Source organism: Corticium candelabrum, chromosome 3 (assembly GCF_963422355.1).
Source record: "Corticium candelabrum chromosome 3, ooCorCand1.1, whole genome shotgun sequence".
Lineage (NCBI taxonomy): Eukaryota > Metazoa > Porifera > Homoscleromorpha > Homosclerophorida > Plakinidae > Corticium > Corticium candelabrum.
Window position 1 is genome coordinate 9,730,516 of NC_085087.1, and position 15,454 is coordinate 9,745,969.

Sequence of the window (15,454 nt, forward strand, 5' to 3'; positions counted from 1 at the left end):
TGTAAGACAACTGTTACTCACCTCTAATGCAACATCTTCAACTGACTGCATTATTGAAAACAACCGATTAGCTGTTGACATGTGACCTCTTCTCACAGCATAATCAAAAGGTCTCTCCCCATACTATCACACATAGAATGGCAACGAGTTAGTAAGAATATCATGACTTCACAAGTGCTAATTAGTAACTCTGTAGCAACTATAACAACTAGCCTCCACCTGGCAAGTCCAAGCGCACGCAGTAGAGAAATCGAACCCGTATCGGCTGGGATTGTTTGAGTTTGGAATTTATATATATATATATATGACTGTATAATATATGCTATCATGGAGGATAGCAGGATTCATGAATTCGTCGAACGACACGGTTCTCTCAGACAACGTACTGGGGAATGGCATCGATTATGACGGCATATGGTTGGAGGGTCAGAAATAGCTGCTTTATTGGGTTGGAACTACTATTGTTCCTTTCGACAGTTACTAAGAGATAAGAGTGGTGGCGAGGAGAGATCCCCGGTGGGTATTGCCTGTTGGTGGGGGACAGTCTTCGAACCTGTATCTGAGCGATTGGTCGAAATAGATTGTGGAACCACCTGCATAGATGGACAGAGCTGGAAATGTAGGCTATAGTCCAGATGGATATTGTGTTGTATTGTCCACCAAATGTGGTAAAAGTAGGAGGCACATTCACACTACAAGAGAAGATGGTTTGACCTATGGTATGGCTAAGGGTCTACCCAAAGGTATGGTCAGTGATTTGCCAAAAGGTTTACCCCATGGTAAGACCTCCCAAGATATAGTACTACTCGAGTACAAGGCTCCGTATTGAAGGTACCCCAATGGTCGTGTACCTAGGTACTATCTCCCCCAAATACGGATGAGACTGGATCTATCTCCCATTGCTAGCTTCAGTCTGTATGTAGAGGTTGTCTATCATCTCTGTAACTTGAAACAACTAGGACCGACACCGAGATACACTAAATCCTACCAAAAAGATCCAGACCATGGTTGGCTTTCCGCTATGGCTTGGGGTTGTATAGTTATCCTAGGGGATAGTGGCGGAGGGACCTCACCCGATGGGGTGGCAGCCAGATACAGCCCTATAGACTTTGGAGCTGCACCCAATGATGTACTATACACAATTATGGAGTCCATCACCAGTGGCATCCATTGAGCTAAGTATCTAGAACCTTGGTTTGCAGATGGAAGAGGAAACAAAGGTTCACTCAAGGAGGCAACAGACACCTGTTTGATTGGTGATTTGACTGATCGTGTAATAGGGTATGTACCTTGGAAGGTCATGGAGGTGCACTATTGGACAATAGAACAAACAGGAGATTTTCTATGAGATAGTAGACAGAAGATAGAGGAACCGTGAAAGACAGTGCACATAATACAATCCTCAGATAATCTACGTATGACCCTGCATGATATGTATGCACCACCGGTTGGGTTGGGTTGGATGATGATATGTCCAACACCAGGTGGGTGGGTATACATGTGAAGATTTGTATAGAGATAGATAAGTTATAGAACCTTGGACCAACTACCTGTCCTAAAACCCCATTGTTTTAACAACGAAAGTCTTGATGGCAAGAGTCAACATGAAAAAAAGGTTCTTAATAATGATCATAGTCTTACTAGTGTAAGACCAAACTTTATGTTACACATAATCTCTCTAAGAGCTTCTACCCGTCTCGGGGCCTAGGGAGGTGCAGCCCCGAGACGGGAGGAAGAGAGGAGAGACCAACTACTTTTGTAAACGAAAACTGTTGAACAGAGGAAGGGGTGCTTTTAGCTCTCCAGGAGCTTAAAAGCTGTTATTTTTGCTGGCATTTGAGTGACTCTTAACCCACTACTCGTGTGGTGTGTGTGTGTGTGTGTGTGTGTGTGTGTGTGTGTGTGTGTGTGTGTGTGTGTGTGGCTCAGTTGGCTAGAGAGTCTTCTATGGAGTGTTTACATCCGGGACCTTGCAGAGTTGCAAGTTCAAGTCACAGTGATGCCAAGCTATGGCATAATTTCCTTAAGCAAGAAACCTACACACATTGCCTCTCTCGAGTCAGGAGTAATGAGTACCTGGTCATTGACTGGGAACCTAAGCGGCCATCAGCTGTGACATGACATTAGCCACTGAGGTCCTGGTCAGACTTCGGGTGCTCGCACTACAGTTGGCTTCACAAGCCGGTGCTTCTGTGAGTACCTAACCTGGCTCCAGGAGATGAGGCCCAGAGTTGACTGAGTAGCGCACAGGAGCCCAACTATTAGCTGGGAGCGTGCCCAGTATCTGGCAGCTCGTAACGTTTAGTTTAGTTTTAGTTTTAGTATATATTTGTGTGTGTGTGTGTGTGTGTGTGTGTGTGTGTGTGTGTGTGTGTGTGTGTGTGTGTGTGTGTGTGTGTGTGTGTGTCCAAATTCAGTGGAGGTTGCTTCATGTGAGTTTTGATAAGTATACATGTATGTACAATATGACCTTGCAGTACAGTGTAGCAGTTAGGACAATGACAATGGTCACCTCATCGCAGACATAAGACGTAAGTGTTATTGTCATCTGCACAACTAACTTTCTTAGTAAATCACAACTGTCATGTTCAAACAAACAAAAACTTCACTGCAAACTTCATTCCACTGCTTGTTCTGTTTACAGATACAATTTTCCTACAATAAAGTTTGCAATATTGTTTACCTTATCTTTAGCATCTGCATCAGCCTTCTTCTCCAACAGACACTCAACTGCCTCATGATGATCAAGTTCAGCAGCAAAGTGAAGTAAAGTGCGACCAGACTGCATGCACAACACAAAAACATCTTTCACACGTAATCAACAGTATTGAAAACTCTCACCTTCTTCTCCACTGATTGACAAAACTTCTCTGCAATCTTTGTTGCAACATCCACTTCATTCTTACATGCCCACTGCAGCAGCTTACACACATTCTATTATCAACAATCAAAGAAAGAGAATCAATGTCACAAGTCAATTCCATAAAAGGAAATACAAACAAAAATACCAAACTGCATCCACTCATTAAGCTGTAAGACAACTGTTACTCACCTCTAATGCAACATCTTTAACTGACTGCATTATTGATAACAACCGATTAGCTGTTGACATGTGACCTCTACTCATAGCAAAATCAAAAGGTCTCTCCCCATACTATCACACAGAATTGTAATGAGTTAGTAACAATATCACAGCATGACTTCACAAGTGCTAATTAGTAACTGTAGCATTTAATAATTAAATACGAGCATCGGGGTGCAAATACTTCAGTGTGCAATCAACTGGACATTCAAAGCTCAGTAGGACTTTGTTCTCCCAGTCTGTACTTTACATTATATATTATAGCATGTGTTCCTGTATTCTCATCTATCTCCAGTGGTCACTTGTTCCACCACTCGGCTATCGCTGTATCCCAATAAGAACAAAGTTTTATGTTGCAAATTCACAAGTCAATCCAAGACATTATCACTTCTTACCTAGAAGCCCTGTTTTGGTGTAAATCTACTGTGCAGGTAGACACTACAACAGTAACACACACACACACACACACACACACACACACACACACACACACACACACACACACACACACCACACACACCACACACACACCACACACACACCACACACACACACACACACACACACACACACACACACACACACACACTGGCAGACTACATATGCGTTTGCTGGACATACACACAAGACATAATAATTAAGAATACAAAAATATTCATGTAATAAATAAAAAGCAGAGTAAGTAAGGGGGAGAGGGGTAAGGGGGAGGAGTGGGAGAGGGGTAAGGGGGAGGGGTGGGCGAGGGGTGGGAGAGGAGTAAGGGCGAGGGGTGGGAGAGGGGGAAGGGGGAGGGGTGGAGAGGGGGAAGGGGGAGGGGTGGAGAGGGGGAAGGGGGAGGGGTGGAGAGGGGGAAGGGGGAGGGGTGGGAGAGGGGGAAGGGGGAGGGGTGGAGAGGGGGAGAGGGGGAAGGGGGAGGGGTGGAGAGGGGGAAGGGGGAGGGGTGGAGAGGGGGAAGGGGGAGGGGTGGGAGAGGGGGAAGGGGAGAGGGGGAAGGGGGAGGGGTGGGAGAGGGGGAAGGGGGAGGGGTGGGAGAGGGGAAAGGGGGAGGGGTGGGAGAGGGGGAAGGGGTGGGAGAGGGGGAAGGGGGAGGGGTGGGAGAGGGGGAAGGGGGAGGGGTGGGAGAGGGGGAAGGGGGAGGGGTGGGAGAGGGGGAAGGGGGAGGGGTGGGAGAGGGGAAGGAGGGGTGGAGAGGGGGAAGGGGGTGGGGTGGGAGAGGGGGAAGGGGGTGGGGTGGGAGAGGGGGAAGGGGGAGGGGTGGGAGAGGGGGAAGGGGGAGGGGTGGGAGAGGGGGAAGGGGGAGGGGTGGGAGAGGGGGAAGGGGGAGGGGTGGGAGAGGGGGAAGGGGGAGGGGTGGGAGAGGGGGAAGAGGGAGGGGTGGGAGAGGGGGAAGGGGGAGGGGTGGAGAGGGGGAAGGGGGAGGGGTGGGAGAGGGGGAAGGAGGAGGGGTGGAGAGGGGAAGGGGGTGGGGTGGGAGAGGGGGAAGGAGGAGGGGTGGAGAGGGGAAGGGGGTGGGGTGGGAGAGGGGGAAGGGGAGGGGTGGGAGAGGGGGAAGGGGAGGGGTGGGAGAGGGGGAAGGGGAGGGGTGGGAGAGGGGGAAGGGGAGGGGTGGGAGAGGGGGAAGGGGGAGGGGTGGGAGAGGGGGAAGGGGGAGGGGTGGGAGAGGGGGAAGGGGGAGGGGTGGAGAGGGGGAAGGGGGAGGGGTGGAGAGGGGGAAGGGGGAGGGGTGGAGAGGGGGAAGGGGGAGGAGTGGGAGAGGGGGAAGGGGAAGAGGTGGGAGAGGGGGAAGGGGGAAGGGGGAAGGGTGGGAGAGGGGGAAGGGAGGAGGGGTGGGAGAGGGAGGGGTGAGAGAGGGGGAAGGGAGGAGGGGTGGAAGAGGGGGAAGGGGGAGGGGTGGGAGAGGGGGAAGGGGGAGGGGTGAGAGAGGGAGAAGGGTGGGAGAGGCGGAGGGGTGGGAGAGGCGGAGGGGTGGGAGAGGGGGAGGGGGAAGGGGAGAAGGGAAGGGGAGAAGGGAAGGGGAGAAGGGAAGGGGAGAGGGAAAGAGAGAGAGAGAGAGAGTGTGTGTGTGTGTGTTGTGCGTATGTGTGGTTGTAGTATATATATCTGGAAACTTGTTACATTTCAGTCATTGCCCGGCATGACTAGCCAGTCATTCTTGAAATAGATCGACTTCAGCTAACAGTAAGACCGGCTGAGCGCGTGCTAAGGACTCAGTTACTTGTGACATCTGGCGACGAGGATGATGGCAGTATTCGGACAAATAGCGGAGTTTGACGAATCAAAAGAAGAATGGCCACTTGACGCAGAAAGGTTAGAACAATACTTTGCAGCGAATGGCGTAGACGACGCGGATAGACAAAGAGCTATTCTATTAAGCGTAATTGGAACTCGCACGTATCAAACTCTACGATGTTTAGTGGCTCCGTCGAAGCCTAAAGAGAAGTCAGTTGACGAAATACTACAGACGTTGACAGAACATTTCGACCCGAAGCCATCAGTAATAGTACAACGATTTAGCTTTACAAGTCCACTGCGTCAGGAAGGTACGTTGGTCGATAAATTCATGGCAGAACTGCAGTGACTCAGTAAACATTGCGAATTCGGGGCGGTGCTTAGTGATATGCTACGAGACAGACTAGTCGTAGGAATAATGAATGACCGCATACAATTGAAAACAATGGAAAAGTCAGAATCTGTAGAGGCCATTGTTTGACAGTGAATCAAGAGTCAAAATGCGATATTTATCCGATTCCACGCATTGAAGACTTGTTCGCTCAAATAGCAGGAAGACAGCAGTTTACAACCCTGGATTTGGATAAAGCATATCAACAGCTTGTACTTGATGAAGAATCACGTAAGTATGTCGTCATCAATACTCACCACGGATTATATTAGTATAATAGACTACCGTTTCGGCTCCCGGTATCATTCAAAGGACGATGGAAACTCTGTTGCAAGCAATTCCAGGAGTAGTGGTCTACTTAGATGACATATTAATAACAGGAAGAAAAATACAAGAGCATTTGTCTAACTTAGGTAAGGTGTTGATGAAGTTGGAAGAGGCTGGACTACGGCTGAATAAAGACAAATGCATGTTCATGCAATCTGAAGTAGTGTATTTGGGAAATGTCATTGACAAGACAGGGTTACATCTAGACAATGGACGAATTCAGGCAATAACGAAAGCACCCAGACCACACAATGTGACAGAATTAAGTGTACAGTGTACTTAGGATTGCTATCTTATTATGGCAACAGTTCTAGCTCCACTACATAGGTTAGGAAAAGGAGTAAAGTGGAACTGGTTATGTCAACAAAAACGAGCTTATTGCCAATCAAAACAACTGTTAGTGTCAGGCAGTGTTAGCACATTTTGATCCACAGTAAGAGTCCATCGCAACCTGTGATGCTTCGTCCTATGGTTTAGGTGCTGTATTGGCTCAGAGAGGGAAGGACGGAAAAGAACATCCAGTAGCAGTAGCCTAAAGAGAAGTCAGTCGACAAAATACTACAGACGTTGACAGAACACTTCGACCCAAAGCCATCAGTAATATATAGTACAACGATTTAGGTTTACAAGTCCATCGCATCAGGAAGGTGAGTCGGTCGCTAAATTCACGGCAGAACTGCAGCGACTCAGTCAATATTGCAAATTGCACAAAAAACAACCAAAAAGAATACTGCAGAAGTTAAAGCAGAAGGAAGCAATGAGTACGCCTGGCAACCCAGAAGGAGAGTCCGTACACCAGTTACAGAAGCAGCCGGTACACCAGCTAGGTAACAGGGACACAAACAGTTCGAGTGTTGGTTCAAGGATGTCAAATGTTTTGGTTGCGGCAAAATTGAGCATGCGAAGGCTGTTTAACGCACAGTAGGAAAAAAACAGCTCAGAAAGAGGACAGTGGTAGAGGTACGTACAAAATCGGCTACGAGGAGACACAGTCAGATTCAAATGAGGATGAGGAAGTTGAGTAGATTAGTGGCAATATTCACGTGTTACACAAAGGAAAAGAAAAGCCTAGAGTTGACTGTACAAGGAAAGCCACTCGAGATGGAAAGACACGAGAGCGAGTGTCAGTATTGTGAGAAAAACAACATGAAAGTCAGTCTGGAAGAAAGGTGCAGCACCTGTGAAAGACACAAAGAAGACGCTGAAGATATATACTGGGGAACTGGTACCTGATTGTGAAAAGTTGAAAGTGTGGGTAGACACTCCGAATGGACGCCGACTGTCTCTTCCACTTGTGGTAGTGGCAGGCTCTGGCCTGAGCTTATTAGGAAGAGACTAGATTCGACAAGTACAAATTGATTGGGAAAGAGGTCATCTTTTGGAGGCAAACCCTCACCAAGGAAAAGTGAAAGGGTTATGGTTACTACACAGTAAAGTGTTCAGTGGGAAATTAGGCAGATTGCAAGATGTGAAAGTGAAATTACCAGTGACAAAAACCAGTCTCAAGTTTTACTGACCAAGACAAGAACCATATGCTTTGAGAGAGAAGATAGAAGAAGAATCGTTACACCTCAAAAAACCCGGAATTATTGAGCCAATTCACTATTCAGAGTGGGCGGCTCCTATAGTTCCAGTATTGAAAACCAATGGAAAGGTCAGAATCTGTTGAGACTATCGGTTGACAGTAAATCAAGTGTTCAAATGCGATGTTTATCCGATTCCACGCATTGAAGACTTGTTTGCTCAAATATCAGGAAGACAGCAGTTTACAACCCTGGATTCGGATAGAGCATATCAACAGCTTGCACTTGATGAGGAATCATGTAAGTATGTCGTCATCAATACTCACCAGGGATTATATCAGTATAATAGACTACTGTTTTGGTTCCCGGTATCATTCAAAGGACGATGGAAACTCTGTTGCAAGCAATTCCAGAAGTAGTGGTCTACTTAGATGACATATTAATAACAGGAAGAAACGAACAAGAGTATTTGTCTAACTTAGGTAAGGTGTTGACGAAGTTGGAAGAGGCTCAACTACGGCTGAATAAAACAAATGCATGTTCATGCAATCTGAAGTAGTGTATTTGAGACATGTCATTGACAAGACAGTGTTATATCTGGACAAGGGACGAATTCAGGCAATAACTGAAGCAAACAGACCACAAAATGTGACAGAATTAAGTGTACAGTGTACCTAGGATTGCTATCTTATTATGGCAAATTCGTAACAACAGTTCTAGCTCCACTACATGGGTTAGGAAAAGGAGTAAAGTGGAACTGGTCATGTGAACAAGAACGAGCTTATCGCCAATCAAAACAACTGTTAGTGTCAGGCAGTGTTAGCACATTTCAATTCACAGCAAGAGTCCGTTACACTTGTGATGCTCGTTGTACGGTTTAGGTGCTGTATTGGCTCAGAGAGGGAAAGACGAAAAAGAACATCCAGTAGCATTTGCATTGAAAACGTAGACGAACGTAATGAAGAATTACGCGCAGGTGGAAAGAGAAGCACTGACAGTAATTTTGGTCTATAGAGATTTCACCAATATCTGTTTGGTAGAGAGTTTGTGCTAGTCTCAGACCATAAACCACTGGTAGGATTGTTGGGGAAATATGCATCTTCCACCGATGGCATCAGTGACAATCTATCGATGGGCCATGATTCTATTAGGTTACAGTTATAAGTTGCGATACAAACAAGACCGGGACATCGATAATGCAGAAGCATGCAGTCTATTACCCTTACAACTACCCTCCACAACTACCCTCCACAACTGAGGCAGAACAACCAGAGACAATTTGATTTTTACAGCAACTGGAATCGTCACCAGTAATGGCAAAAGATGTTAGAAGATGGACAGAACAAGACTCTATACTGTCTAGGGTACAATATTATGTCAATCATGGTTGGCCCAATAAACCACTAATCAAAGTGTTGACACCTTACTGGCGAAGAGCAAGTGAATTATCTATAGACGAGGGATGCGTATTATGGGGTACAGGGTGATTGTACCACTGCAAAGGCAACAATGAGTTTTGGAGGAGTTACATGCTGGTCATCCTGGTGTGGCACGGATGAAAAGCTTAGCCAGAACATAGTCTGGTGGCCTGGACTGGATGGGGACATCGAATGCTTGCAAGGTCCAAGGTTGTTCTAGTTGTCAACAAACAAAACACACCACCAAAATCTACATTGCACCCCTGGTCTTGGCCACATCAGCTTTGGATGAGGGTGCACGTGGACTACGCTGCACCGTTGCTAGGAAAAGTGTTTCTTGTGCTCATGGATGCACACTCAAAGTGGATTGAAGTAGAACCTGTAGAATCAGCGATGACAACACAAAAACTACAGTGGAAAAGTTAAGAAAATTTTCTCAACTCATGGAATTCCTGAAAAACTGGTATCAGACAATGGGTCAGTATTCACAAGTCAAGAGTTTACCGATTTTGTAAAATTGAATGGAATCGACCACATTAAAACAGCACCGTATCATCCGGCAAGTAATGAACTGGCGGAAAGAGCAGTACAGGTATTAAAGAAAGGACTGTCCCTAGCAAAACAAGGAACATTGACATATCACTTAACACAAGTGTTGTTCAGATACCGGATTACACCGCATTCTACGACGGGAATATCGCCTGTGGAATTATTAATGGGTCGCAAATTATGGTCACGTTTAGATTTGTTACACCCCAACTTAGAGGAAACGGTACACAAAAAAACAATGGCAACAAAAACATTTCTACAAGGGTAACCGGAATAGTATGGTAGACTTTTACAACGAGGTGAGAGTCTACATGCACAATTACAACAGAGGTCGCCCTTGGGTAGCTGGTGTAGTTCACTCCAAAACAGGCCCCCTATCGTACACTATCAAACTGGAAGATGGGATGGTAGTCAAACAACATTTGGATCAGATTCGGAAAACCTTACAATCAGAAAGACATGAAGAGGTGAACCAGACCTACTAGTGGAACCAATACATCCACTGGATGAACCATGTTCAAGAGCAATGATACTGGTATCGCCGGGAGAAGCCGAAGAGTGGGATGTCGCATTAGACTTACCAGAACAACAACAAGATGGAGTTGACAATCAAAGAGAACAGGACGCAATGGTACCATCGCTGGAGATTAGCACAGAACCAGAAGACTTAGAGACACATGTGGAGCATCAGATCTAGGTGCCAACAAAAGAGTAACTTCAGTCCGCTGTTCTAGCAGAAAGGCACAAGACAGACTGAATTTTTAGTAGATTAGACTATTGTGTTGTACTGCACACCTCTTAATTGTTATTATCAGTCACATAGTTGCGAGGAGAAGGATGTAGAATGTACATCCGAAAACTTGTATTGCGTTACATTTCAGTAATTGACCAGCATTTATGACTAACCAGTTATTCTTGAAATAGATCGACTTGAGTTAACAGCAAGACCGGCTGAGCGTGTGCTAAGGACACAGTAACTTGTGACAGTGGTGCTGTAGTTCAGTCGATTAGAGAGTCATCTTATGGAGTGTGTACATCTGGGACACATTAGGATTACAAGTTCAAGTCACAGTGATGGCGAGCTATGGCAAAATTTCCTTGGCCAACAAACTTACACACAATTGCTTTTCTGGACTCAGGAGTATAAATAAGTACCTCTTCTTTGACTGGGGACGGTAGCAAGCACTGACTGTAACTTGACCATCAGCAGCAGAGCTACAGGTGAGACTTCGAGTGCCCACACCTTAGTTGGCATTACAAGCCGATGATCCTGTTAGTACCTGGTCCGGCTCTGGCAGACTGCTAGCGCAGGCCTGTAGCTTTCACGAGTGCATGTGCATGCGCACGTGTGTGTGTGTGTGTTTGTGTGTGTGTGTGTGTGTGTGTGTGTGTGTGTGTGTGTGTGTGTGTGTGTGTGTGTGTGTGTGTGTGTGTGTGTGTCCAAATTCAGTGGAGGTTACTTCATGTGAGTTTGGGTAAGTATACATGCAGTAAAGTATTACTGTAGCAGTTAGAATAATGACAATGGTCACCTCATTGCAGTGATATTGTCATATGCACAACTAACTTGCTTAGTAAAACACAACTGTCATATTAACAAAAAACAAAAGCTTCACTGCACACTTCATTCCACTGCTTCTCCTGTTTTAAGATAAAATTTCCTACCATAAAGTTGATAATATTGTTCACCTCATCTTTAGCATCTGCATCAGCCTTCTTCTCCAACAGACACTCGACTGCCTCACGATGATCAACTTCAGCAGCAAAGTGAAGTAAAGTGTGACCAGACTGCATGCACAACACAAAAACATCTTTCACACATAATCAACAGTATTGTGAAAACTCTCACCACCTTCTCCACTGATTGACAAAACTTCTCTGCAATCTTTGTTGCAACATCCACTTCATTCCTACACGCCCACTGCAGTGGCTTCCACACATTCTATTATCAACAATCAAAGAAAGAGAATCAATGTCACAAATCAATTCCATAAAAGGAAATACAAACAAAAATACAAAACTGTATCCACTCATTAAGCTGTAAGACAACTGTTACTCACCTCTAATGCAACATCTTTAACTGACTGCATTATTAATAACAACCGATTAGCTGTTGACATGTGACCTCTACTCATAGCAAAATCAAAAGGTCTCTCCCCATACTATCACACAGAATTGTAATGAGTTAGTAACAATATCACAGCATGACTTCACAAGTGCTAATTAGTAACTCTGTAGCATTTAATAATTAAATACGAGCATCAGGGTGCAAATACTTCAGTGTGCAATCAACTGGACATTCAAAGCTCAGTAGGACTTTGTTCTCCCAGTCTGTACTTTACATTATATATTATAGCATGTGTTCCTGTATTCTCATCTATCTCCAGTGGTCACTTGTTCCACCACTTGGCTATCGCTGTATCCCAATAAGAACAAAGTTTTATGTTGCAAATTCACAAGTCAATCCAAGACATTATAACTTCTTACCTAGAAGCCCTGTTTTGGTGTAAATCTACTGTGCAGGTAGACACTACAACAGTAACACACACACACACACACACACACACACACACACACACACACACACACACACACACACACACACACACACACACACACACACACACACTGGCAGACTACATATGCGTTTGCTGGACATACACACAAGACATAATAATTAAGAATACAAAAATATTCATGTAATAAATAAAAAGCAGAGTAGAGATGGCAGCCTAGTTTAAGCTAGTGTTTGAAGAAATAGAGGTTAGAACTTTCGCAGAAGAGTATTCATACTTTACATCTGAAACCAACCTCCCACAATTAAATCCCTACTCACTCTGTTTGCTTTCAAGGTGGCTGCTTGGATAGCAGTGAAGTAGGGATTTAATTGTGGGACATTGGCTAACCCTAACTGTACAACTAGCTAATTGCCGAGCTTGCCGTACAACAGAAAGGAGCGAGGTCCTATATGGCAATCCATCGAGCTCTTGGTATATATATATATATATATATATATATATATATATATATATATATATATATATATATACATACTCACTTTATATATTAGATATCCGTGTGTACACATAAACCTCATATTTCTCCTCCCCACGGCCACGTTTCGTTGTAAGTGCCAAAGGGATAATCAAAGATCATGGTCCCTGCGTAGCCACGCAAGATATAAAAACTGTGGCATTTTATGGAAGTATTTCAGAGCTATCCTATCCCAAACTGAAAATCGGGATTAGCAACCAGTGCCATCCCTACTTAGGGAGTACTAGCGCACTCCCAAAAGCGCACTCCCAGATAACAACGTATTCAGAATTACAGATGAAAGAAGCCTATTTTCACATCTGCTTTCTGATCCGTGTGAATACAGAGCAACTTACATCATTCTCGCTCACCAGTAAATCCAACACACTGTGTTCGACTATGGATGTACATTGCATGTTTACCTGTGCTGCGATACTGCATTTAAACCCCATGCTAATGCGTGGTTACCTTGTTGTCATATGCAATGCGTGTACAATACGCTGCTGTTTACATGCATGCCATACGCTCTCTGCATTCACGCTCTGTCACGATGCTTACAGGCGGTACAGTGCGAAGTTCGACTAAATGTAAGCTCGTTTAAATAGCTTACACAATGTTGCCCTCACAAATCGCAGGGTAAGCCACATGTAAGCTACAGCATGTACGCGATACATGCGACCGATACATGCGACCTCATTATGAAGGCAAAGTTGACACTACACTGGCCATGCAACAATGTCATATTTACACAACTTTACTTAGTATGTCAAATCGTAATCCACACTCATTTATATGCAACCTCTGCCTGGTGACACTTGACAACATGTGATGCAATCCTACTTCTTCATCACATAATTTGTTTGGATACTTGACAATACAAGTCTATATATTAGGGCATGTTTCTTTATATAATACTTCTGACTCTTCTCAATCTGGAAGATGTCGAAAGAATTGACAGTTTCTTTACCCTCTTTGAAACAGGGCAGAAGAGGTCACCTGTTCTGCTCTTCTGACTGAAACTCAGAAGAAGAAGAAGAAGAAGAGAAAAGCTCCCACATCCACAGTTTGTACACTTTGTGCGCTAATGGCCAACATCGACGATGTTGCTGGTGTTCCAGAGAGATGAAGAGACAAGGGATGATCACGATCAAGAGTCTGACTGTAGTGCACAGTCAAGTAACAAGCATTTGGGTCGTAAACAACAACTTTCATCTATTCTGTTTGTCAGCATCCCGGTCTAGCAACTTTACTGCACAAGCGCATTCTCTTCCAAACTCTTCTGAGTGTTTCAGTGAAACACCTCTTCTGACACCTTTGGCTCTGCCAGTTTCTTCTGCATCTTCTTAGAAGACTCTTCCAGAAGAGCCAGAAGAGGTAAACAAATGCGCCCTAAAGTACATCTTTGGGTATAACCATAAAACCATAACAAAGACCCATAAAATGATCTTTAATGAAGTTACACATAGCTGACTCTGCCTTGACAGGGCGCGCGCGCGCGCGCGATGAGTCAAAGGACGCAGGAGTGTATGGTAGGCAAGTCTTGTTGTGTTCCCGCGTGTCATGCGCAGACGGAAGTGGTGCGAGGTTTCTTCCCTCAAGTCATGCACGGTAGCATAGCATGTCTTGCAGTTCGCGCATGTGGATGTTCTTCCCATCCCTCCTACTCCCTTTCATTCCTAGACTCTCCGTAGACGGCCGTTCTACGTGAAATATCGGGGTGGGCACAGAGTCCGGTCTGGGTAGCCCCGGACTTCCCAAGCACCAGCCTTTAGCGTGCTCCATGACCGGGCTCCACCCCCTCGTGAGCGCCGACGTTCTCTCAGGCAGGTTGACAGGTACAGCAGTGAAAGTGCTCAAGAGGAACGGGAAGCAGAACTCGGGGTCAAGGTAACTAGTCAATATCCATCAAAACCTGCAGTTGCAAACAAAAGTAATTGAACAAGCAACAAACAAACCAGCTGTGTGTGAGATGGCTGACACAAACAACAAATGACAATCTTCCATAAACACTTGAAATATAATTGTGTATCAAACAATTTTGTTCTCCTAACATTTAAATGCTCTGTATACCTTAGAGTTCTACGATTTGCCTGTAAAGTGTGACAACTGCACAGTACTGCTGTCATTTGGTGTAGAATATTTCTATAGACTATTTCTACACAAATTAATTAATTAATCAATTGATAGAACGATACCCTAGCTGTGGATTTCTGTGAGAGTAAAAAATCACAGAATTAGTCAAGTAGACAACAAAGCTAGAATTTTATTTAAACCACTGACTGTAACTTGACCATCAGCCACTGAGCTACACGTGAGACTTTGGGTGCCCACACCTCAGTTGGCATTACAAGCCGATGATCCTTTTAGTACATGGCCCGGCTCTGGCAGATTGCTAGCGCAGGCCTGTAGCTTTCCTGAGTAGTGCACAGGAACCCAGCTAATGGTAAGGCTGGGGATGTGACATTGAAAAGGCAGGCCTTAACGGTAGAGGTTTACAGTTTACCGTCTTTTACCATGTCCATGTGCTTGTGCATGTGCACGTGTGTGTGTGTGTGTGTGTGTGTGTGTGTGTGTGTGTGTGTGTGTGTGTGTGTGTGTGTGTGTGGTGCGATAGCTCAGTTGGTTAGAAAGTCTTCTATAGACTGTGCACATCCGAGAACTTGCAGGGTTGCAGGATCAAGTCACAGTGATGGCAAGCTATGGCATAATTTCCTTGAGCAACAAACTTAAACACAGTTGCTTCAATTGACTCACAAGTATAAATGAGTACCTGATCTTTAACTGGGGATGACAAAGGCCCCAACTGCGACAAAGTCCATCAGCCACTGGGGTCCGGGTAGGACTTCACACCGCAGTTGGCATTACAGTCGGTGTTCCTGCGAGTACCTGGCCAGGCTCAAGG

The 15,454-nt window shown here is 45.1% G+C and overlaps 2 protein-coding genes across 2 annotated transcripts in view; both read right to left on the reverse strand.

Annotated features, from left to right (window-relative positions):
- The window catches only part of LOC134177816 (uncharacterized), a 32,336-nt gene that overhangs the window by 3,269 nt on the left and 13,613 nt on the right, over positions 1–15,454 (reverse strand). The window contains exons 14-19 of the mRNA XM_062644598.1: positions 11,369–11,461; positions 11,209–11,307; positions 3,053–3,154; positions 2,842–2,934; positions 2,684–2,782; positions 22–123 (exon numbers count right to left, since the gene is read on the reverse strand). Coding sequence (XP_062500582.1) covers positions 22–123; positions 2,684–2,782; positions 2,842–2,934; positions 3,053–3,154; positions 11,209–11,307; positions 11,369–11,461 — 588 coding nt within the window. The remainder of the gene's footprint in view (positions 1–21; positions 124–2,683; positions 2,783–2,841; positions 2,935–3,052; positions 3,155–11,208; positions 11,308–11,368; positions 11,462–15,454) is intronic.
- Positions 4,109–4,749, reverse strand: LOC134176975 (uncharacterized; the record flags this gene model as incomplete). Its single annotated transcript, XM_062643676.1, is given in 3 exon segments — positions 4,109–4,187; positions 4,189–4,235; positions 4,654–4,749. Coding segments are annotated over 3 exon segments (222 nt in total), but the record flags the coding sequence as incomplete, so codon positions are not given.